The 26,037-nt window shown below is 41.0% G+C and overlaps 1 protein-coding gene across 1 annotated transcript in view; it reads right to left on the minus strand.

Moving 5' to 3' along the window:
- CYP7B1 (cytochrome P450 family 7 subfamily B member 1) overlaps positions 1–26,037 on the minus strand; it is a 350,457-nt gene that overhangs the window by 21,774 nt on the left and 302,646 nt on the right. Inside the window, exon 5 of the mRNA XM_082259746.1 lies at positions 8,313–8,491. Coding sequence (XP_082115872.1) covers positions 8,313–8,491 — 179 coding nt within the window. The remainder of the gene's footprint in view (positions 1–8,312; positions 8,492–26,037) is intronic.

Consider the following 26,037-nt stretch of genomic DNA (forward strand, 5'->3'; position numbering starts at 1 on the left):
AACACCAACTAGCCACACAGTTAATCCTTTAACCACTTTAGGACCGGAAGGCTTTGCCCCCTTAATGACCAGGCCACTTTTTTCAACTTGGCACTGCGTTAATTTAACTGACAATTGCGCAATCGTGCGACACTGTACCCAAACGGAATTTATGTCCTTTTTTCCCCACAAATAGAGCTTTCTTTTGGTGGTATTTGATCACCTGTGCAATTTTTAGTTTTTGCTCTATAAACAAAAAAATGCAACAATTCTAAAAAAAAAAATCAATATTTTTCACATTCTGCTATATGCCAAAAAAATGTAAAAATCTAATTTTTTTCATATTTTAGGCCAATTTGTTTTCTGCTACATATTTTTGGTAAAAAAAATCGCAATAAGCCTATTCTGATTGGTTTTTGCAAATGTTATTGAGTCTACTAACTATGGGAAAGATTTAGGTCATTTTTATTGTTTTTCTTTTTTTTATTAGTAATGGCGGCGATCTGTGATTTTTTGCGGGACTGCGACATTGTGGGGACAGATCGGACCCCTGATTGACATTTTTTGACACTTTTGGGGGGACCAGTGACATTACTATAGTAATCAGTGCTAAAAATATGCAATGTTACTGTAATAATGACACTGGCAGGGAAGGGGTTAACATTGTGGGTGATCAAGGGGTTAAATGTAAGGCTAGGGGAGTGTTTCTAACTGTGGGGGGGGCGTGGCTTGTGAAATGACCATAGAGACCTGTGTTCCTATATAGAAGGCTCTATGATCATTCCAGGGAGAAGAACAGTCAATGGTGTTTACAACAGCCGACCGTTCTCTCTCAGCGGGGAACGATCGCGGGTGTCAGGCGGCAATGGGAGCCACCTGCCCGCTGCATCGGCTTCCCTGCTGATGAGTGGGGGCGGGGGCGGGAGCGCACCATCACGCGCTCCCCCCCTAGCCTGCTCGCGACCGACATACAGTGACGGTGGTTTGTACAGGAGCGGCTGCCTGTCGCAGTACATCTGTGGCGGGCTGTCGTAAAGAGGTTAATCACCCCTAATGTTAACCCCTTTCCAGCCAGTGTCATTAGTACAATCACGGTGCAAATTTTTTGTATGGATCACTGTATTAATGTCACTGGTTCCCAAAAAAGTGTCAGAAGTGTCAGTTAGTGTCCAATTTGTCTGCAGCAATATCGCAGTCCCACTATAAGTTGCTGATCACTGGCATTTCTAGTAAAAAATAAATAAAAATTCCATAAATATGTCCCATAGTTTGTAGATGCTTTTGCGCAAATCAATATACACTTATTGGGATTTTTTTAATAAAAAAATATGTAGCAGAATACATATTGGCCTAAACTGATGAAAAAATTAGATTTTTTAAATTTTGTTGATTAGCTATGTTTTAGAGCCGGTTCACACTGCCGCGACCTCTAAGTCGCCTCATAAGGGGCGACTTGTTAGCGCGACTTCAGGGCGACTTTGCGCGTATTCAGCGCGACTTGTATGATAGACGACTTTGTACGACTTTGTATTTTGCCAATCAGAATATGATGGTTTTGGGTCATGCTCAATCACACAAAAAAAAGTTCTTAAAAATTGTCGTTTTTGATAGAGAGCCAATTATTGAAAAAATTATTGAAAAAAAAAAAAATGAGATTTCTTTGGATTAGTGTCTGGGGGGGGTCTAAAAAGTGTACCTGTGAAGTTTCAGCTCTGTAGCATGTCCATAACCAGAAAAAAAAGAAAACATTTCTTATAATTATTAATAGAGCAGGGTAGTGGCTTCTCTCCACCTTGCCTTTTTTTTTGCTGGCATTTATCGGGCATTTTTTGGGCGTCTTTGGAGGCATGTCCAGAACCAGAAAAAAAAAGATAATTTTTCTTATAATTATTAATAGAGCAGGGTAGTGGCTTCTCAACACCTTGCCTTTTTTTTTGCCTGCATTTATCGGGCATTTTTTGGGCATGCCTCCAAAGACGCCCAAAAAATGCCCGATAAATGCCAGCAAAAAAAAAGGCAAGGTGGAGAGAAGCCACTACCCTGCGCTATTAATAATTATAAGAAAAATGATCTTTTTTTCTTTTTCAGGACCATTTTAATTGAAAGTCGGATCACAAGTCGGATCACAAGTCGCTTCAAATAAGATAAGGAGGTGAATCCCATTGAAGTCTATGGGACAAGTCGGATCACAAGTCGCCTCAAAGTAGTACAGGACCCTTTTCAGAAGTCGGAGCGACTTCGGTAGTGCCAATTAAGACGGCACTCATTGATTAACATTGCTTTTGCTAACTCAAGCGACCTGGGGCGACTTGAGGGCACACAAGTTGCCTCACAAGTCGCGGCAGTGTGAATGGGCTCTTATAGCAGAAAGTAAAAAGTATTGTTTTTTTTGTTTTTTTAAATTGTCAGGCTTTTTTGTTTATAAAACAGAAAATAAAAATCTCAGAGGTGATCAAATAACACCAAAAGAAAGCTTTATTTGTGGGAAAAAAAGGAGATAAAATGTATTTGGGTATAGCGTTGCAAGACCGCGCAATTGTCAGTTAAAGTAACGCAGTGCCATATCGCAAAAAAATGGCCTGGTCATTAGGGGGTATATCTTCCGGAGCTGAAGTGGTTAATGGTGTTATGTATACAATAGAGAGGCATTGGATGGGTTTTTCTGGCTCCACATGTGCAACACATTTAATTTAATTCACTACAGGTGAAAAGAAAAAAGGTTGACTATGCACTGAATTTCTTTCCACCCAAACAACATGGATAATATTTTTCATGTTCAAATATGGATAATATTTTATATACCCACATATTATATAAAATTATGTATACAAATATGTCCTACTTCAGAGCTTGTTGTGGCCAAATAATAACTCTCATCTAACTCACTAACTGGGGTTGATTTACTAAAGGGATAAAACAGTTTAATTATCAAAGTGTATGTTCACTTTGCAAACTGCATTTTCACTAAGCTTAGAGAATAAGTTGTAGCTTCACTTCAATCATTCAGTTATGCATAGCTCCCAACTGTCCCTGATTTTGAGGGGCTGTCTCTCAGTCAGAACAAAGTCCCTCTGTCCCTCTTTCCTCCTCATTTGTCCCTCATTTTGGTCTGATCTAAATAGATGTATATATAGCAATATTTCCAGGCATTGGGCCTGATATGGGTCTGCCATGGTCACTGGGAACACCAACAGCACATTTAAGCTGATTGCCCAAGTGTGAGATCTGAGTCAAAGAGCAGTCCGGCATCTTTGGTTTGTTTTGTTAATTTATATGGGGATGGGAGAAGGGAATGAGTGGGATACTCCTCTGGCTCAACTAGGTACAAATTGGGACAACTTGAGAAAAATGCCTTCCAGCGCTGACTTGACGCCGGCTGGATGCCAACCAACGCTTGCTGGCGCTTGAACTGTATTGAAACTTAACTTCTGACACTATGGTTAGCTCAAAAGTCCTTGGCTGTACTGAAGACTGACTTCTGATGCTCTGGTTAGCTCAAAAGTCTCTGACACTGCTCCCTCCAGTCCTCCCTGACTGAGGCAGCCTTTTTAACACTGCTGCTGCTGCAACTCTCAAAACTGTACACTGCATGCTGTACACTTCCACTGTATACTTCCACTGTACACTGAATACTTCAGGGCCCACTCACTGGCACCCCCTTTACTCTGCTCCTGCACCAGCTAGCTAGCTCCCGGATCCCTCTGACCTTCTCCGGAGTGGTCATCTCTCACTAGGCAGACCCCCAGAGGCAGTTTGCAGTACTCACGACTGGGAATGCTTTCCTAAAACTCGACCCCTCTTAGCTCCGCTGGTCCTAGGCACACCGTCCCCTCTCTGCATCTCAGCTCAGCCCTCCGTCCCCTCAGGCAAGCCGCCTGGGACACCCGATTCTTCTTGACAGGAGGAAAGACAGCCGTACCCTCCCTCCTGGCACTCTGCTTCCCGCCAAAGACGCTGCGTCATGTGCTCCCCTCAAACTTATACCCACTCCCAGAATGCTGTGCGGCAGAATCTGCCTTTTAGATACAAGCCAGGGTGAGCCATTGGCTGGGTTTCCTCCACTGTCCAATGAGAGCCCCCATTGAGCTCAGTGGGGAGACTCCCCAGTCTCAACAGCCACACCTGGGAACCATGAAAGACCAGCTGAACATCATGGCCCTGCTGATAAGCAGACAAGGCCCATTATACTTTACCTAGCACCTACCTTGTAGGGTGCTACATATAGAAAATGCACAAATTCTATCAACAAGTGTTTCCCAGTATTAAACCTTTCATCCAAATTCTAAATGGCTGCATTTGTAAATTTCTAAAGCCAATATAAAGGAATAGTAGTGGTAAAAAAGCACTTGTGGGTTTAATCAATAATTTTTTGTTTCCTATGCCTGCATACTTTTGCTAATAGGTGTTCCCCGTTCCTATCTCAGAAAGTTGGGAGGTATGAGTTATGTACACAGAAATACACTTTTTTCTGTGTACACTAATGGGTATTAAAAATAATTGCAGCATCACCCTATTTACTGAGAGATATGAACATTCACTTTGTTTTCAAGAACAATCTTTAGTCCTATGAGCAACATATGAATAGGACAAGCGGTATTAAGTCACAAAATAGTATTTAGAAACAGTGGTAAAGAAGGACTCTAGGAACCACTACAGTATATCAATTAGTGGGGGAAAACAACAATAGAGGAAACACCAAGCATCTTTGTGTGAATACACTTACGTTTTTTTGGGGCCACATGGTTCTAAAAATGCCTGAGATAAAGAAAAATGTAGAATTCACTGTGCCTGTTTGATCCTAATGGTGTACTGTAGATGGACACACCTGGGATCTTCAGCAAGATATGAGCCAAAGCTGTTGAGCTTCAGTACCAATGGATCCAGACTCCAAACATTTCAAATCCCTGCAGCTAAGTTATGTCATATGTTTTTAGCTCCTGTACCTATAAGACCAATCCTGTATAATGTCTCCTTCTCACCTAACCCCTCTATCCCTCTACTTCCCCTCTATCTTGCAATGTAGGTCCCTTTCTTCCAGGAGAAGCAACTTAACTACACACATGCCTAAATCAGTGGTAACGCATGGAGACTTGGATAGACTTGATAGGCTCTGTGGGTCCCTCAAGAAAAGAAACCTAACTGCATCTGTAATCTCTACAACTCCTGTTGTAGTGGCACTGCTTCTCTTTCTCATGTGTTTGTCACTGCAGGTAGGTCTAAGTCACACAAAAACAGATAAAATGTGGCATCCATTGGTTTCCTACAGACATTTTTTTTTCTTTGTCCACAAGTTGTTGATGTGCACATAGCAAATATATGTTCTGCAGAACCAATAATTAAATATGATGTACTAGACATGGTGCAGTTACTAGGTACCTTTCCTTTATCTCTACAAAGAACAGCCATGATTCGTAATCTGATAACTAATTATTCCACTTATCAGTTTTGCCATGCAATTCAATGGTACAGGTATAATGAGGTATTGGGCAAATTTCAGCAGGTACAATAATATTTCAAAAGATTTAAACATAATTAAGACAATAATTTGCATATGTTCAGTATATAACTTTATTTGGATAAATCTGGAGTTATTCTTTGATCGTAGTTGATTGAACTAGATGGACTTGTGTCTTTTTTCAACCAGACTAACTGGTAACTATGTAACTATATAACAGCCTTTCTCAACCTTTTCAACACAGAGGAACCCTTAAAAAAAATTTCTGGTCTCGGGGAACCCCTTCTAAAAATGTAAAATCTACAACCCATGACACATTAGTGTGACAGTAGGCGGGAAGAATGCTCCTTACTCTTGTCATCATTGGGAAGAATTACCCCCTTACAGATAGCTAAAAGGAACAATGGGTTCATTGGGAACTTATCTGAGAGGCAGAAATTGCCCATTTCTCAAGGAACTCCTAGCAATCTCAGGAGGAACCCTAGAGTTCCACAGAACCCTGGTTGAGAACCCCTGCTATATAACAATAATGGATTAGTTCACATAGTATAAACTAGATGTGAGGCTGCGATCAGCCACATGAATCTCAGATACTTAAGAATGAAAGGAAAAGGGGCATTTTATATGCCCCCTTTTCCTCATGGGATAAGTTGCAGGGCATAAAAATTAGTTTTTAGTCAGAATTTAGGCGGGTAAATGGCACATAGAGATTTACTTCAGGGAACCTGCCTGGAGATAGCTTAGTATGGGTGGAGTTACGCATTCTGACAGGTGATAGGTTTAATGACTGGAAAGGTGTTTTAGGAAATTTCTAGAAGATTTCAGGAGGCTATATAAGGAGGTTACATTACCTGAGGGACTCATTCACCTCAGAACATTTCAAGCTTTGAGTACCCCAACCCCCCCTCCCCTTATGTTGCAGCTGTTTGTTATGTGGAAGGTCAACTTTGCAACTATGCAAAGGGGGACCAGTGGTGTTGTGAAATGTGTGGGAGTTGTCTTTTGAAAGAAAAAGTTGTTTATTTGTTGATGCAGCCTGAGCTGTAATGGCTAGGTTGTCTGGAATGTTTTTAATAAAATATTTGAATTTATTATTTATTTATATTTTTAACCAGCAATAAAATGGCCGCGGCCAATTTAAGCCAAGATTTCTCGGTCATTGTCTTTTTTATATAGGTAGTTTTAAATAAGTTTTTTGTTCTTATTTTAAGGTTTAAAATGAAGGATCCTGACTACTATCCCATAAAATACATGGTTTCATACACTTCCAGAAAAAAATACACACTTTGCAGGACACTTTGCAGCTATAGGACGGACAGAAAATGTTGGTTAGCCTCATACGCTGCCTGTAATGATGACTTAGTAATGCCCTCTGACTGGAAGGACATTCTGTGGAACAAGGGTGGATATAGAGCAATTTTAAAAAAAGGGGGAATGCCCTGTGAAAAAAGGACAATTAGCAACAATGTCCAAAATGTTTTCATAACTACCGTATTTTCCGGCGTATAAGACGACCCCCCTAATTTTCAAGTTAAAACATAGGTTTTGGGCTATACTCGCCGTATAAGACTACCCCCCTTCCAAAGCAAGGCAACACCATTGAAAAACATCAGATTTCTCATAGATCTCCAAGCTACCCCAAGTACTGGAATACATGTAATCTCTCATAAAATATCCAAGGTACCCTAAGTATTACAAGTAGATGTAATCTCAAGACGCTTGCTGTGTGGGAATCCTGTACCGGTATACCGTATGTACCATAGCTTCGGCTACATACAGTATACCGCGCTGAGTCAATCACAGTGAGCGATGTATTCTATTATTGAATGCAAAGCCTGCTCAGATTGGCAGAGTCAGAGAGGCGGGCTGATGTTACTCCGCCAATCCGAGCAGGCTTTGCATTCAATAATAGAATACATCGCTCTCCCTGATTGGCTCAGTGCAGTATACTGTATGTAGCCGAAACTACGGTATATACGGTATACCGGTACGGGATTCCCACACAGCCAGCGTCTTGAGAGATTACATCTACCGGTAATACTTATACTTAGGTTACCTTAGAGATATTATACTCGGCGTATAAGACGACCCCCCATTTTTGGGGATTTTTTTGAGGTTCAAAAGTAGTCTTTTACGCCAGAAAATACAGTACTGACATTACCACTACCGTATGCTAGGTGTGTGCTGCTTAAAGTGTCCAACAATCCAAAGCTTTTCAATAAGACTCTTACTCAGTCCAACAAGATACTCAACAGTGTCTACAAAGCTCCATGTAAACTATTATTATGACAATATATAACACACAATCCATATCTAACATTATTGTCTGTACTTGTAAAAGCTCTCGAAATATATTATATTTTAATTTCATAATTTTAAATTTAATTTCATAATATGAAATATCATACTTTCATGATTTACCATCAGATACCTTTTCCCCAATCACCATAGGAATATTTAAATGATTTCTCTAAATCATCTGTAAAAAAATAACTAGCAATGGTTAATACTTTGAAAGGATTTTGGATGTTTTGAGGGCACATAAATGTTGGTCATTATTTACAGTTTAGGACACCACCCATTACTTCTAAAGCTATAAAATGATCTAGTGGCACAGACAGCAGAAATTTAGCCTCAAGTTTCTGTTATTCAATGTGCAACTGTCATTTCTCTTGAAAGGACCAGCATTCTATTTCATCACTTTTTTTTTCTTTTCCTTTAAGCCACAAGGCCTTTCACCTGCAGGGCCTACGATACAAAAAGCTGTGATGGAAAGTAGGCTTATTACTTCCAGAAGAAAGACTAGCATTAGCAAAACGAATGCACAGAAACTACGCTGTGCCAAGAGAATGATGACAAGATCAGTAGGAATTTTTACCTCGGGATCTTCAAAAACCTCAGGGTCTCTGTGCACAGCTGGAGGATAAAGGGCCACAAAGTCACCTTTCCTGAGACTCACTGTCTGGTCATCCTCAAGTTCCAGCTGAAAATCCTCCTGGACCACCCGTATGTTCATGGATGCAGAGCACAAGCGCAGTGACTCGTTGATAGCACTACCTGGAAAAAAGGAAAAGCAGAACTGTGATATAGTTATGATTTACTTGAGGAATCTATTGCTATTGCCTAGACAACTCCAGTGGACTCATTAACATAAGTGCATGTTTGGCACAGAAAGTACAATTTTAATACACAGCAAACATTAAAATCCAAAAAAGTCTCCAATTACCTCTTATATGTTACAATAAATATACAATAATTGCAGTCAGTGGCTTTGACACTGACAGCTCCTGAAATGATAAAAAAATAATATTTATCTAGCTTGGAGTAATTTAAAGGAGAACTCTAGGAAGAACAAAAACTTAGTACATTTGATAGATTTTTAAGTAGTTCTAAAGGCAGAAGGTTTTTTTTTTTAAGGCATTCTATGCATTAAGATTAAAAAAAAAACCTTCTGTGTGCAACAGTCCCCCTAAGCCCCCCTAATTCTTACCTGAGCCCCATTTCAATCCACTGACTCCCGCTGCTGTCAATCAAAGTCAATGAGCCAATGAAGAAAGAGAGGAGATGGACCAAGCCGCAGCACTGTGTCCAAATGGACACACAGAGCAGCGCCTCGGATTGGGTGCCCCCCCCAGCAAGCTGCTTTTTGTAAGGGCACTTAGCAGGAGGGAGGAGCCAGAAGTGCCAGCGAGGGACTCGAGAAGAGGAGGATCTGGGCTGCCCTGTGCAAAACCAACTGCATAGGGCAGGTTAAGTATAACATGTTTGTTATTTTTAAACAAAAAGAGGAAATAAGACTTTATTATCACTTTAAGTTAAAAAGGCATTTCTTTCTGTAGATTGCAAAGTTGTCATAAAAATGTATAAAAGGCACCTACAACCTTGTGCTAGCCACCATCCAGTAGCTAAACCCTTAGCACTTCGCCACCATCCAGTAGCTAAACCCTTAGCACTGTGCCTCCACTGTTTTAGGCCAATTCCTAGTTCTGGTATCTCTGGATAACAAGCCCCCTACTTCCCCATAATGCTTTGCTCAGGGCTCAATTATGTGAAAAGGAAGGGGCATACCACAGATACCAATTCTCAGCATTCATGTGGTTTACCAATTACCAGCAAAGTTGGGTTTTAAGTTTTGAGAAGTTTACTTTATTTTTAGTTTAAGGATAAAGATATAACTAAAGGAAAAACTGTGTATTTTATTGAGCACATATTCTGAATTATTATTAATGTGACTTTCATATTTTACATGCCTGCTTTTCATAGTTTTATTATTATATTAAATATAGATATTTGCAGAATACCCACTAGAGGGATCTCTATATTACACCAATTTAGCCAGCATCATCCAACACATTTCCTCTGAGCCAAGGTCATCCTGGACCTGCCCCAGCCCATGCCTGGGAAGTGGAAGGAGAAATTGCACAATGATGAGATCATCTCCCTGTCACTCTGCTTTCTCTACCTATCAGCAAGCTACTTGTTAGCACATGAACTGGTTGGCTTTTTGAACTGCTTCCTCCACTTGCACAACAGCCCTCCTCTAAAAAGACTTCAACTTGCTGATACCAGGTCAAATTCTGGTATTTACACTGCTTGCATTAAAAAATACATTTAATGATGTACAAATATTTTTGGAGCTGCATTAATGTGTGTCTTTTATGCATTCCAAGAGTTTAGCTTTAGGTTAAGAAGTATTCTCAAGTTAAGGTCATTTTATTTTGGGGGGGTGGGGAATTGATTGACTTTGTTTTTGGTATGATACTTTAAAGTGGAGGTTCAGTCAAATCTAAATAAGGCTAAACCTACTCCCACCCAAATTCTAAGCCCATTCTATCTACCATGTGAAAGAAAAGACACTTATACTTACCTATTCCAAAGCCACTATGGTCCAGCCACATGATCTCTCCAGCTGCGGCTTCAATGAAGAGGATAGATCACGACAACAGTTGCAAATGCCTGTGCGGTTACATCACTCATAGGTTTCCTATGAGGCATCCATTTTTCAACTGCCCCCCCCCTGCATTGAAGGACCTGATCATGTGACTGGACCAGATCGGCTTCACAATACATAAGTATGGGCATCTTTTTCTTTCATAGGGTAGATAGGATAGGCTTCGAATGGGGGTGGGAGAAGGTTTAGCCTTAGTTAGATTTTCACTTTAATTTTTCAGATTTGCTTCATTACTTGGTATTGTTTTAGGATTTATTTAGTTCCCAATTGCACCCAAAGCAACCACTCCAAGGTCATTGCAGTGGAAATGAACATAACACTCTGGGGTCCAAAAGCATGAGATGGTACTACAGCCAAGTAGAAAATAATATATATATATATATATATATATATATATATATATATATATATATATATATATATATATATATAATGCATATTGGCCAGAACTACAGTATTGCCTGAAGCCAGTTAGTAAGATGCATGTGGATGTTAGAAAGCTGCCAGACCCTGTAATCATTTTGCCATGGGACCAAAATATTTGTAGTTGTGCCCCTGTTTCTAGGAACTATTTTTGCATGGGAAAAATGTATTTACACACACAAACAGCATGTTGTAGACTGATCTAGAAGCCGAATGTCCTTGCGTTCCCAGTGGCCTTCACCTTTTGCTCCTAGCACGACAGATTTTATGGGTAATTTCCAGCAATTTATCCTGGCAGTTTGAGGAGAAATCCCAATGGGAACGGTATGAATAATTTGCATAAATCATTGTGATTGCAGGCATATCAGCATGTAGCTGCTGTCTAAATCCGCATCTCTCTTTTTGTAATCAAATCTGACTCTTCATCCACCAGCTTATATTGGGGCCATAATGGGCCTTGATCTCTTCTAATAATGAGCTTTTAGAACAGTATCAAGCAAATAAAGCCATTTTCTCAAAAAAATAGCTAGTGAGCGGGAGGTGATTTAAGATAATAAATAAAAGCAACATGTTCACAAAGCATTCTGCACTCCTTTAACCAAAAGGTTAGACAGTAGATTCCCAACATACAGGAGGCATCTGAAAAAGATAATAACAAATGCTCTTTCAGTAAAAATTAAATCTGCTGCAGCATGCATAGCAAATAAAGTGGCCTTGGATGCTTTCTTGCAGGAGGTTTTTCCTTAAGCGTGCATTTGTCTAAAGAAATGAGGCTGCGGTCAGCTTTGTGTGGCCAGCGCTGTGATTCAATGTGACGTACAGTGAGTCTGTGCATATTCTTTTGGACTGCCTTCGTTACTATAATCAGGCAGAGTCAAATCGGCTTGTTGGTGACGAAGCCAGGGAACGACTCTGGTTCCAGAATATGGCCTCTACTGCGGATAGCCACAAGGCACCTGACACGATAAATTTCAACTGGCAGCGCTCTGGCAACAAAAAACTTTACACGGTACAAATGAGTGGTCCAGCCTCCACTTTTGTGCTGTCTACCATACTAAAAATATGAAGATGATAATGCAATCAGAGTCTATGTTTAGAAATGGTAGCTGACATATGCAGCAACACTATTTACCCGAGGAATCCGGTGGGGGCTTTAAAGAAAAGAAATAAGAAAAAGAGGTATATGTATGTTTTTTATGTATGAACCAGCTACTGCTGCAAAATAGCTGGTTCGCATTTGATATCTGGGGTAATGCGGTCTCATCGTACTGGTTGACATGCTTCCAGGGATTGTGGCAGCCTGTGCCCAGCGCAGTATCACAGATGACAATTGGGTACGCATATCTTATGCAGAAGTTAATCACAATAATAGAGCACAAAGTGTGGCTTAGCAGTCAGATCGTAAATGACAAATCTGTTTCACCTTCCAGTACCAGTTATGTGCGGAAGACGAGCTTGGCTGTAGCTTTGAGCAATCATGCCGATAATTATTAGCTGACAACAGTAATGAGTCACATTATGATCACCAAAGGACAGAGGGACTTATTTAGGTCTGTCAACCAATGCAAAAAAAAAATAAAAAATACAGAATGGAAAAAAAAAACCCTAGAAAGGGCATTGTACGTACGCCGCAAAAAATGTGAGACAATGTGCATTTAAAAGGATCACAATAAACCTGCAGCCTCTGCTTGCACTTTTCATAGTTCAGCAAACACAGGCAAGTGCTACTAACAGACCAGCTGGGTAGCTTGGGAAGCCTTCCATTCTGCACCATGAGGTACAGTAAATTATCCTGTTGCAGTACAGCAACATCTGTTTCTGCGCTAGTGCCGAACAAACAAGGCAATTTTAAAAATACCTAGGGATAGCAAGGCAGCAAAAGAACATAACCCTTAGCCCTGACACCCCATCCAACACATTTCATTGATCAAACAAAAATAATGGACTGTATATGGGATATGTTGCATTCGTTTTATTGGTAGAAGTAGAGTTTGTATTGAGTACGCTGTGTATAAAAGCAGAAAAAAATCAGTTTAAAATCATTTTTAGGGGTATTCTGCCGAAAAAGGTCTGCTTGAGGTGCTGTCTTGGAGGATTAGAATATACTATAGTCGCATAAAGTTTTATTTAGAAAAATTAATGTTTGAAACAATTGTTTGTTGCATTTCAAAGACACCTCTTTAAAATAATACCTAAAAGAGATTATGGGCCTTTTTTTTTTTTTTTTACTTGCCTGAGCATTTATGCTTATTGGTGATTTTTTTAGACAGAATGTGGGCTATAGATTAAATTGGGGTAGGAGAGTGCTTGTATTAACTAGTAATAAACTCCAAAAATAACTAAAAGCAAAACTTATTTAGATATGGATTGAGTGGTGAGGGGTTAGAACCTCTGTCACTTTTTTAGTGCTGTTTGTTACCCCATTAGGGCAATTTGCTGTAATTGTCCCGACCCCCATTGTCACTGAAAATTAAAGTGAGGGTAACATGAAAATTTTGATTAGCCACCAGAACAGGAATAGAGGGAAACTCTTCCAATGGGAACAGTTATTCCCATGACTACTGTCTAAGAGGTATTTCTATTACATTTACAAGATATTGAAAAATAAGAAGTGCAGCACAATCATATATAGAGTAAATTGTTAATAAATAAACGGCAATTATGTACGGAATAGACTAATGATTAAAAAGTGTAATATCCCATATGAAGTATAAATTATCAATAAAATATGGGTTATTATACTTTTTAACCATCAGTCTATTCCGTACATGATTGCCGTTTATTTATTAACAATTTACTCTATATATGATTGCGCTGCACTTTCTATTTTTCATTTGTTAGAGGCTTTATGTGATTGTCCCTTACTGTTCAGCTGCCAATCACAGTAGGGTTATGTAGATTTGTTTGTTCAGCGCTAAATATCATTCCATTGTTTATTTACAAGATATTTTCCCACTTCCTGTTGAGTCTACAGGACAGGAAGTGAAAGGAAATATATTCTCTTACTTCCTGTTGAGTCTACAGGACAGGACATGAAAGGAAATCTCTTTATTAAAACATAGATGGCAAAAAAAAGAAAAAAAAACTGACATGGACTTTAACCCTCCCCCTCCTAATGGGGTCTGTTACCCCATTAGGTCATATTTGCTGTAATTGTCCTGACCCCATTGTCACTGACAATGAAAGTGAGGGTAAATTCAACATATTGATTTGCCACCAGAACAGGAATAGAGGGCAACTCTTCCAATTGGGGCAGTTATACCCATGACAACTGTCTAAGGGGTATTTCTATCACATTTAAAATATATTCTCTTACTTCTTGTTGAGTCTACAGGACAGGAAGTGAAAGGAAATCTCTCTAATAAGACATAGATGGCAAAAAAAAAAACTGACATGAACTTTAACCCTCTCCTCCGAAATGAAAAAAAAAAGAGTTCTGGCTTTAAATATACTTTAACGTTAATGTGTAAGCTTTAACTAAATAAAATTTAGTTTGCTGAATCACTGTGTATCAAAAACAATTACCTATTTTATTTTACTTAAAATATATTTTTCCGCCCTTTGTTGCATCTCAGTGCTGCTAATAATTTGCAGCCTCTTTGCAGCTCTCAGGCCAGATTTTCTCATGGTGACTTTGGATCATGCTTGAGTTAAGTTTGCTGAAGTATCCAATTGCAGTTTCCATTAGAAATTCTTATGATAGAGTGACAACTCAAGAGCACAATTAGGAGAGAGGAACAGAGCGCTGTCACCTATAACAGGAAGTGTCTGAACAAGAACCTTCCTTGTAGTATTAACAGGTATTATTTTAATAGAAGCTGCAGATTTTAAAATATCGAAACAGACTTTTATTTACATTAATATGTTAAAGTCCACCTTTTCTCAAAAACACACTATGCTATCTAGGGGTCCCAGTGTGTTAGAATATGCTGTGCAGTTTTCATATAACGTCCTTAGGTTTACCGGCTTACCAGTAGGCCATGACTGATATCTCTAAAGCCTGCCACAAAAACTCTCACCAAAGTGATCAGCTTCATCTTGCCAAAGTTCTGGGACATTCTAAATATCACAAACTCCAAGTATGACAGGACTAAGCTTGTTTTTGCATTCTAAGCCCATGCATGTGAAATATGTTCTTCCTATCCTATAGCAGTAGCAAATGAGGATGAGCAAACTGTGCCTGAAGGCTTGGACTATGGGACTAAGCTAACTCTTGTGAATCTGGGAGTGAGCATCTAACTCTTGGAATATTCCAGAACTTGGGAAGAACACAGCTAATCAGTTTAGTGGAGTTTTTGTGACAGGCTTTAGATGTTGGCCATTGCCTATTGGTAGGGCAATAAGACTTTGGACACTATTTGAAAACTGTGCAGAATTTTTTACATGCTGGGTCCCCACAGTGTATTTTAGCAAAAAGATTAACAACCTTTAAAGCTTATATGAGATTTGGGTGACTGGGTTTACTTACCGTATACAGTGAAAATCAGGGCATAGTCTACTTAAAGACTGGCCAAATATGAATATGAAATAGAATGTGTTTTAAAATGTCTTGGCAATAAATACTAAAGAACTGTTGGCTATTATTTTAGAAAAAGAAAAAGGATTTTTTCAATTTATAAAGGGGTTCGCTTACATAAAACAAGACCAAGAATTACTGTTTTGCTTAACTGATTTGATTGAAGCCTACATTCAAATAAGTTAATTTGCATTAGAAGTTATTCTTTCTTTCTTTGCACATTTTAGGACAAGCATGCAGCTAAATTTGTGCATGATAGGAGCACAGCTTCCCACTGATTTACCAAAAACATAGAAGTAAACAAGGCCCATTAGCACACACATATACATGTACATAGCAAGGCTGGACCAGTGTGCATATTGGCTGGACGGCGGCAATATTTTTAGGTTAGCTGTTTGTTATATTATGAATAACAGTGAGTTCTGTTTAATATCTTTTCAATGTTTAACTGTGATTTACAAATATATGTGTTCACTATAAACTACATTATTTCCTAATCTCAAAGGTATATTGAAGAGTTTTATGTTTTTTAAATATGCATGATCATGTGCACATTCTGAGCCTTATAAATTACTTCAACAATATTTTTTGGTAATATATACTATCTATCTATCTATCTATCTATCTATCTATCTATCTATCTATCTATCTATCTATCTATCTATCTATCTATCTATCTATCTATCTATCTATCTATCTATCTATCTATCTATCTATCTATCTATCTATCTATCTATCTATCTATCTATCTATCTCTCTGTCTATACATATATGCTATATAAATCCTGTATAATAATAAAAACTCTAAATATAAATATATATTATATACTGTGTCTGTATATATATATATATATAGACACAGTATATAATATATATATATATATATATATATATATATATACACAGTATGTAATATATATATACACAGTATGTAATATATATATTTAAAATGATTAGGTGAGCCACACCTGAACATAGTCACTGGTGTCATGCAACAGTTGTGTTTCTTGCATGAGGGGTGGCTATATTGGCCCCAAACACTTGCATTTTTTTTCTTATTATACACACATAGATGCAATTAGATAATAATTAGGTTAACATAAGGTGACAATGTTTATTTCCTTTTAAGTCGATTGTAATGACTTGCCCGAAATTGCAACTATATATAATTATATATTATATTATTGCGAGCATAACTTTACTACTCTTGTACGTGAATGAGGTTGTTCGGAAATTAGCAGTTACCACTACGGCAATATTTGCCCGAGTTTAGTAAATTTGTGTACACACAGTCCTACATGGGGTGCAAAATGTACATCATGATTTAATTAAATAAATACAGGCATCCCTGTAGCCCCAGACTGACAGTGTGGCAAGTTAGCTTTTTATCCTAGTACTGTATATCAAGCCCAATGTGCATGCTAGAAACTAAATAAAGCATTTACAAATAATTTTTTTACAGGCCTTTCCAGAGAAAATATTTTTCAAGGATAAATTTAAAAAATTCTTAGAAATAGTCTGAAATTCAGGAACATTTTGTTGATGTGAGTGACATCCTATGATGAATGATTACATTTTTTACAATTATAACTTTTAAATGTAACCAATAGAGGGTATCATTTAAGCTCTTTAAATCGCTACATGATAATTTCATTATCTGGTTTAATACGCATCATTTTGCAATTGTTATTTTAAGTAAGCTTTTGTTTGTAAGCTTTTGTTTCCCAATGACTAGACTTTAAAAAAAATAAAAAATTTCAATGTTCTTATAAATAGTCAGCCTTAAAACACTATTTGCTATACTTAGCTTGATGCCTTCAAGCATTTGTCTTCCAATTTCCACTGAATAAATGTGTACTAATGAGAAACAGAGCAAGCTGCTGAGGCAGAACTGGGTGACTTGAGTCTGGCCTGCCACCAGCTCGTGATAGGCAGGCAAATTGAGTTAAAATGAAAAGTCCTGTCAGCTGAAATACAACACAGTAGCCAAACCACAAGCTGTCAATCACCCAATCAAAACAAGGGACTGCAGGTAATAAAAGGTCACTTGCTTCATTAGTAGATTTGGCTTTTGTCGCCAAGTTAATTTTAATTAACCAAGATCTAAAACTGTAAATATCACAGACAACCTGCGCTGGGTAATAGAAGAGTATACTGTAATGAACATTTCTAAAATGAGTTATCGTTTTCTCATAATAATGATTTTTTTTTTTTTTCTAGAGGTGAAATGTATTTGCTCTAAGCGATCCGAAACCTGAAAGTGTTAAAAATGACTAAGATAGGGAAGAAAGTTAATTTATCTTGCAAACATCAAGGTTAAATTCCTTTAATAAAAAAAATAAAAGTTAAAAATAAATTAAAAACATTTAATTTTCCCTTCAAAGCTTTTAATTTTGGTAGTAAAAATGTTAAAGGTAAGGGGAATTTACATTTTTTTAATAATATACATTTTTTTAATAATTTTTCCCATGCACACAATGTAATGGTAACTATATATGGAAATGGATAGTGATGATCATCGGGCCACTTTAGTGTTTAGGTGAATATCCCACTTCCCTCCACACTGATGCGGCTATGAGTGATTCCCCATTGAAACCCACACTAACCAAATATTGCCTTTTTAGCTCAGTTTGTGTAAAACACGCCAAACCCAACATTTTCAATACAAAATCATAGCTCAAAAATGATTAAATATAAGAAAGAGATTTTATTTTAGAGACTTATATTGTGTGTATAATAAAATACTGCTCACACACTGTGGCTGATTCATTAACACTGAAAATGTAAATGACCATATATATGGCGACGTTGCCCATTGTGAACACTCATAACACTTATTTACTTTTACACAAAGTGGAAGGTAAAACCTAATCAACAGCAGCTATTTTTTTTTCCTGGGAATTAATTGATCCTATAATGTACTATGATTACTTCAAAAATGTTCTGCGCCAAATGCGCACAGAATGGGTATATAGAAACGCTCCTAGAGGTGAGAGACATTTCAGCTGTTTATAGGGCACAGCAAAAGAAGGAAATCTGACCTAAGGAAGCCCAGTCCGTGAAAACCATATTGGTTGGAAAGTTTTAGCCATTATATTATTCTAGCCATTATACTATTGTCCCCTTGCCTAAAGCAGTATTAAATCCCAAAACAAACAATTATTATGTTGCACCTTACCAATTCTTAGATGTAACAGCTGCAGAAAAATATATACTATACTACACCGTAACAGCTGCATTTGTTTTCTTATTCAGGCTTTCATTTTTTTTCTTTCATCTGGTGATCCGTCTAGTAAGTCTGTTGTTTTTCAAAAGAAAAAGCTCTCTAGCAAATGTGGCAGTTACAGGGATAAAACAAACCTATTATCACTGAAAGAGGTGATTACGATGATCGGCTTTAACCTTTATCACACAAGAAAGAAAAAAAAAACTGTTGCTGTAACTGTCTATTATTAGATGGAGAGTGGCTTCAATTTGTTAGTGTATCTATATTTGCTAGTATATACAACATTCCCCACCAGATTAACCCTCTTATGTTAGGGTCAGAACCGACCCGTTTTCATTTTAGAATGTCTATAAGTATCACATAAATTTGTTTATTGCATCAAGATTTTTTTACTTTGTCAGGAACCTCTATTTAAACAATGTAATAGAAAAATAATCCTTTTCACTAAATTATAAAATACTGTGGTGAAAATTAAGACGTTTATGGTGTTAGGGTCAATTCTGACCCAGTTATAATATAGGATTTTAAGACACTAATAAGTGCCAAAACTAAAATCATAAACACTCTCTCTGCTTAGTAACACTGACAGCCAATCACCTCTCAACCCTGTGAGCTGTAGTTAGGGAGGGGCCTATCTCTTTGCCTGCTTGTCTGCTTCTCTAAATAAAGTAAAGGAACATAGGACCAATACATTTCAGAGTTGCCGACTTGATTTTACCATTTTTTAAATTTGAAAATGAGAGGTATGCTATCAAAAGAAAGGTCTAAGGGGTCACATGAAAAATATTAAAACCAATCTTTTCAACAATAAAGAAGCCTAACAAGGTAACCAAGAGGTAAGAAACAAATTGGATGATAAATAATTGTTCCGAGGGTATTTTATGGCGGATTTAAGACATGGGTCAAAACCGACCCGTTAACATCATGGATAGTAACAGAAAGCTAACATAAGAGGAGGGTTAAAAATGCTGCTGTCCAAATGCAACCCCTGTGCTCTTTCATCCAGAGTGTAGACACTTTCATACAAGAAGGGTGTTACTAGCTAGATCACCGGGTAAAAACAGAGAGAAAAAAAAGACATCTAATGCAGCCCCCACATTTAATGATTGGTAAGCTGCAATATATAATATTTTTAGTTTGGGGTTAACTACTTAACGACCAGCCACGAAGACCTACGTCGGCTGCATTTAAGTGGTTGTACCGGGTTGATGCCTCTAGCTAGAGGCATCACCCCGGTACCATTTTTTATAGCCGATGGTAGGCTTTCCGGCGGTACAAACCGATGCGGCTTGGGAGCCTTTCGACTGTTACCCCAGCGAGCGGGAGGGGACGCCCCCCACGTCTTCCGCAGCTCTGGCAGCTGGATGGAGTCCCGATCAAAGCCGAATGCGGCTTCGATCGGTTCTCTGATGACGTAACCCGGAGACGGCGTCCATGACGTCACATCTGGGTTACTCGGCTGCTAACGGCACCAGATTTCAAAAGTGAATGTATTCAAAAATGCAGTTTTCTGTATTTTAAATGCATGGAAGTGCAGTGGAGGGGTCTAGGGTCTTTTAGACCCCCGATCCCTCCATAAAGAGTACCTGTCACTGCCTATTGATGTCACAAGGGATGTTTACATTGCTTGTGACAGCAATAAAAGTGATCAGATTTTTTTTTTTAAAACTGTGCTAAAATTAAAAAAAATAAATAAAATAAATAGGAAAAAAAAATGTATAGCCGCCCCCGTCGCCGTGAGCTCATGCACGAAAGAAAACGTGCCACGATTGCCAGAGTGAGAGCAATAATTAAAAAAAAAAAGAGCTACACTCCAACTCTAAACTGGTAACCCTTAAAAAATGTTAAAACGTCGCCTATGGAGATTTTTATTGACCGTAGTTTGTCGTCATTCCGCGGGTGTGCGCAATTTTAAACAGTAGCATGTTGGGTATCTATTTACTTAAAAGATGCGTGACATCATCTTTCACAATACACAAAAAATGGGCTAACTTTACTGTTTAGTTTTTTTAATGCAGTGAACTGTAATTTTCTTAGTCTTTGCTAAAAAAAAATATATATAATGTTTGGGGTTCTAAGTAGTTTTCTAGCAAAAAATACTGATTTTAACTTGTGAACAAAATGTGTCAAAAATGGGCTCGGTCCTTAAGTGGTTAATAAGGCTTTGAGGTAAAATGTGTCATGGGTAGAGTTGAGCAGACACCTTGATGTCCGTGTTCGGCGGGTTCGGCCGAACTTTAAAAAAAAGTCCGGGTCCGTGTCCCGGACTTTTGCCGAACTTTTCCCAGACACCGACCCCCATTGAAGTCAATGGGGACCCGAACTTTCAGGCACTAAAATGGCTCTAAAACACCAATGGAAAGGGCTAGAGTGCTGCAAATGGCAGCAAAACGTAGTTAAGAGCATGGCAAGTGCTCTGCAAACAAATGTGGATAGGGAAATAACTTAAAACAACAAAAAAAAACAGAAAAATAAAACAATGTTCTTCATCTCTGAAGGACGAGGCCCATATGGAGTAGGAGGGAGGTTGAGGTGGTGGTGGATGTGGCGGTGTCATAGGCGTGCGCCCAGGGTGTGCCGGATGTGCCTGGGCACACCCTAATCACCTAGGGCACATAGCATTATCGCTCTGTTTGCCAGTGAGGAGATGGGAAAGATCTCCCTTGGACCTGCTCTGCTCTATTTCACTTTGCCAGAAGGGAGAGTAATGTATCGGGGCCATGTACATGTAGGCAAACACATGCATGTGTATTTAAACTTTGGGGTGCACACCCTAATGCAATAGGCTGCGCACACCTATGGGCGGTGTAGGTGGAAGCGGCGGTGGAGGAGGACCAGGGCCGGATTAAGAGCATCATGGGCTTGGTGCTTAGGATTTTGAAGGGCCTTAAGGGCCGTGCCTTGGCATGCACCCAGAGGAGGAAGGGTGCAGCCATGCATGCCTAATTCCACATGGGATGCTGTCTCTGAAGCCCATAAACACATCCATGCATCGGCAACTGTCCCTTCTTGTCCGGCCTTCGTGCTGTGTGGGGAGGTTCTGAGGGAGCTGCCTGGGGAAGCGAGCATAGAAGCCAGACTTCTGTGTTTACAAGTGACAGAAGAGCGGTAACAGTGAATATGGCCAACCTGGGGCCTATATAAAGGTAGGGGCCTGGAGCTGCAGCTCCAATAGCCTCTACGTTAATCTGGCCCTGAGGAGGACGAGGTAGCCAACACTGCTTCTTTTCACAAATTTTAAATGAGGGTACACCCCAAAAGAGTGAGAAAGAGCAAAAATGGAACAATGGCTGGGTAAGGTCGGTATCCATCGCTATTCTGCACAAGGTACGGAAAAGTCCCGTGGGATCCATGCCTGGTTCATTTTAATGAACGTGAGCTTGTCCACATTGTCTCTGGACAGGCGGCTGCGCTTGTCTGTGATAACGCCCCCAGCCGTGCTAAATACCCGTTCAGATAATACACTGGCTGCAGGGCACGCCAGCACCTCCAAGGCATAAAGGGCAAGCTCAGGCCATGTGCCCAACTTGGAGACCCAGAAGTTGAAGGGGGCAGACCCCTCATTCAGTACGTCTAGGCGTGTGCACACATACTGCTCCACCATGTTGGTGAAATGCTGCCTCCTGCTAAGACGTTCCATATGAGCTGCTGGTGCTGCTGTTTGTTGTGGCGTGCTGACAAAGCTTTTCCACATTTCGGCCATGCTAACCCTGCCTTCTGAGGTGCTGGCGGTGCCCTGGTTGCGTTGGCGACCTCTTCCTCCTCCTCCTCCTCCTCCTCCTCCTCTGCCTTGTGCTTCCACCGTGGCCCCGCTGTCAGGTGGGAATGCCAGCGGCATGGCGTCTACCAGCGTGCGCTTGTACTCGCGCATCTTGCGATCGCGCTCCAGTGAGTGAATTAAGGACGGTATGTTGTCCTTGTAATGGGGATCCAGCAGCGTGGCCACCCAGTAATCAGCACAAGTTAGAATGTGGGCAACTCGGCGGTCGTTGTGGAGACACTGCAGCATGTAATCGCTCATGTGTGCCAGGCTGCCCAGAGGCAACGAAAGGCTGTCCTCTGTGGGAGGTGTATCATCCGTGTCCTCTGTATCCACCCAGCCACACACCAGTGATGGCCATGAGCTGGCCTGGGTGCCACCCTGCTGTGAACATGGTTCCATCTCCTCCTCCAGCTCCTCCTCCAGCTCCTCCTCCTCCTCATCCTCCAGAACTGTGCCCCTGCTGGACAATTGTGTCCCTGGCATTTGTGTGTGCAGGAACCCACCCTCGGAGCCCCTTGCGAATGACTGCCCTGAAAGCCTTTGAAATGTTACCTCTTCATCCTCCTCCTCCTCCTCCTCCTCATCCTGTGCCACATCCTCTTCCATCATCGCCCAAATAGTTTTTTCAAGGAGGCATAGAAGTGGGATAGTTAAGCTGAGAACGGCGTCATCCGCACTGGCCATGTTGGTGGAGTACTCAAAACAGCGCAACAAGGCACACAGGTCTCGCATGGAGGCCCAGTTCTTGGTGGTGAAGTGGTGCTGTTCCGCAGAGCGACTCACGCGTGCGTGCTGCAGCTGAAACTCCACTATGGCCTGCTGCTGCTCGCACAGTCTTTGCAGCATGTGCAAGGTGGAGTTCCACCTTGTGGGCACGTCACATATGAGGCGGTGAGCGGGAAGGCCGAAGTTACGCTGCAGCGCTGACAGGCGAGCAGCAGCAGGGTGAAAACGCCGAAAGTGCGCACAGACGGCCCGCACTTTCTGCAGCAGCTCTGACATATCGGGGTAGTTTTTAAGGAACCTCTGCACCACCAAATTCAGCACATGCGCCAGGCAAGGGATGTGCGTCAAACCGGCTAGGCCCAGAGCTGCTATGAGATTTCGCCCGTTATCGCACACCACCAGGCGGGCTTGAGGCTTGCTGGCAGCAACCACTCATTTGTCTGCTGTTCCATGCTCCTCCACAACTCCTGCGCGGTGTGTGGTTTTTCCCCCAAACAGGCAAGTTTTAAAACTGCCTGCTGTCGTTTACCCCTGGCCGTGCTGAAGTTGGTGGTGAAGGTGTTACGCTGTCCGGATGAGGAGGCGGTAGAGGATGAGGAAGCGGAGTAGGAGGAGTTAGGAACAGGAGGCAAACTGAAGCGCCCTGCAATCCTCGGTGGTGGAAGGACATGCGCCAAATTGCTATCCGCCTCAGGCCCATCCGCCACTGCATTTACCCAGTGTGCCGTTAGGGAGATATAACGCCCCTGACCGTGCTTACTGGTCCACGTATCGGTAGTTAGGTGGACCTTGCCAGAGATGGCGTTGCGCAGTGCACACCTGATTTTTTCCCCCACTTGGTTGTGCAGGGAAGGGATGGCTTGCCTGGAAAAGTAGTGGCGGCTGGGCACGACGTACTGTGGGACAGACATAAGGTTTTTAAAACTGTGCGTCTCCACCAGACGGAATGACAGCATTTCAAAGGCCAAGAATTTTGAAATGCTGGCATTCAGGGCCAGGGATCGCGGGTGGGTAGGGGGGTACTTCCTCTTCCTCTCAAGTGTTTGGGAGATGGAAAGCTGAACGCTTCCACGGGACATTGTGGAGATGGTTGGTGACCCAGGTGGTGGTGTTGCTGACAGATCCTCTGTTTGCGGGGTGGCAGGTGCCGGTATCACTACAGATGTGGCTGGAGCGGCCGAGACTGTAGCAGAAGAGGAAGCAGGATGAGCCAGAGACGTTTCTTGGTTTTGAAGGTGTCTACTCCACTGCAGCTCGTGCTTTGCACTTAGATGCCTGATAATGCAGGTTGTGCTCAGGTTGAGAAGGTTTATGCCTCGCTTCAGGCTCTGATTGCACAGGGTGCAAACCACTCGTGTTCTGTCATCAGCACATTTTCTAAAGAACTTCCACGCTAGAGAACTCCTTTGAGCTGGCTTTGGTGCGCTCGTTCCCTTGCTGCGTTGGGCAGTAGCGGGCGTAGTGTCTAGGGCACGGCTGCTCCGCTTCTGCACCCTGCTCCCTCTTCTGCTGTGCTGGTGGCTCTGTGCGACCACCGCCTCTTCCTCCAAACTACTCAGGTCACCTGCATGACGTTCATTCCATGTGGGGTCGAGGACCTCATCGTCCTCCACATCATCTTCCACCCAGTCTTCACCCCTGCCCTCCTTGTCGGTCTCCACAATGCTGAACACGGCAGCAGTTGGCACCTGCGTTTCGTCATCATCGGAGACGTGCTGCGATGGTCCTTGCATGTACTCATCTTGAGAAATAAATGGTTGGGCATCGCTGCACTCAATCTCTTCAACTTCTGGGGCAGGGCTAGGTGGATGGCCCTGGGAAACCCTGCTGACAGAGTCCTCAAAAAGAACAAGAGACTGCTGTATGGCTTGGGGCTCAGACTGCTTGCCTGATTTGCAAGGGGGTGAGGTGAAAGACGGTTGGACATTGGCTGCAGGTGTCAACTCTGACCTTTCTGCAGTAGACTGGGTGGGAGACAATGTGAAGGAACTGGAGGCACTGTCAGCAACCCAATCTACTATCGCCTGTACTTCTTCAGGCCTCATCACGTCTAGAGGCGCATTATGCCCTACCAAATACTGCTACAGGTTCTGTCGCCTACTCACACTTGTGGAAGGTGTTTCACTTGTGCGTGTAGCTGGCACAGATCGACCACGTCCTCTCCTTGCAACAGGAGCTCTACCAGCAGCACCACGACCCAGGCCACAGCCCCTATTTGATGGTCTCCTCATATTTCTGTAATTTATGATCTTGCCCTAGAAAGGTGTTTATTGAATAGCGGAACAAAAAGACAACAGTATCGCACGGGTGTATCTGACAGTCAAATATGCAAACTATGCCGCAATTTAATGTTTTTTACCCCAAAAGGGTGTATATTGAATAGCGGAATAGGAAAAAGGATAAAAAAAACGGTGTATCTCACACGTACAAACACAGGCTAGGCCCCGATTAAAATTTTTTGTACCCTAAAGGGAGGATGAGGAAGAGGAGTAGGAGGAGTTGGGAACAGGAGGCAAACTGAAGCGCCCTGCAATCCTTGGCGGTGGAAGGAGATGCGCCAAACAAATTTAAAAGGTGTATCTCACACGTACCGATACAGACTATGCCGTAATTTAATTTTCTTACACTCCAAAAGGGTGTATATTGAATAGCGGAATAGGACAAATTTTACAAAACGGTGTATCTCACACGTACAAACACCAACAAGGCCCCGATTACAATTTTTTGTACCCTAAAGGCAGGATGAGGAAGAGGAGTAGGAGGAGTTGGGAACAGGAGCCAAACTGAAGCGCCCTGCAATCCTCGGCGGTAGAAGGAGATGCGCCAAACAAATTTAAAAAGGTGTATCTCACATGTACCGGTACAGACTATCCCGCAATTTTATTTTTTATACTCAAACAGGGTGTATATTGAATAGCGGAATAGGACAAATTTTACAAAACGGTGTATCTCACACGTACAAACACAATCTAGGCCCCGATTACAATTTTTTGTACCC

Source organism: Pelophylax lessonae, assembly GCF_965119305.1.
Source record: "Pelophylax lessonae genome assembly, chromosome: 5".
Lineage (NCBI taxonomy): Eukaryota > Metazoa > Chordata > Amphibia > Anura > Ranidae > Pelophylax > Pelophylax lessonae.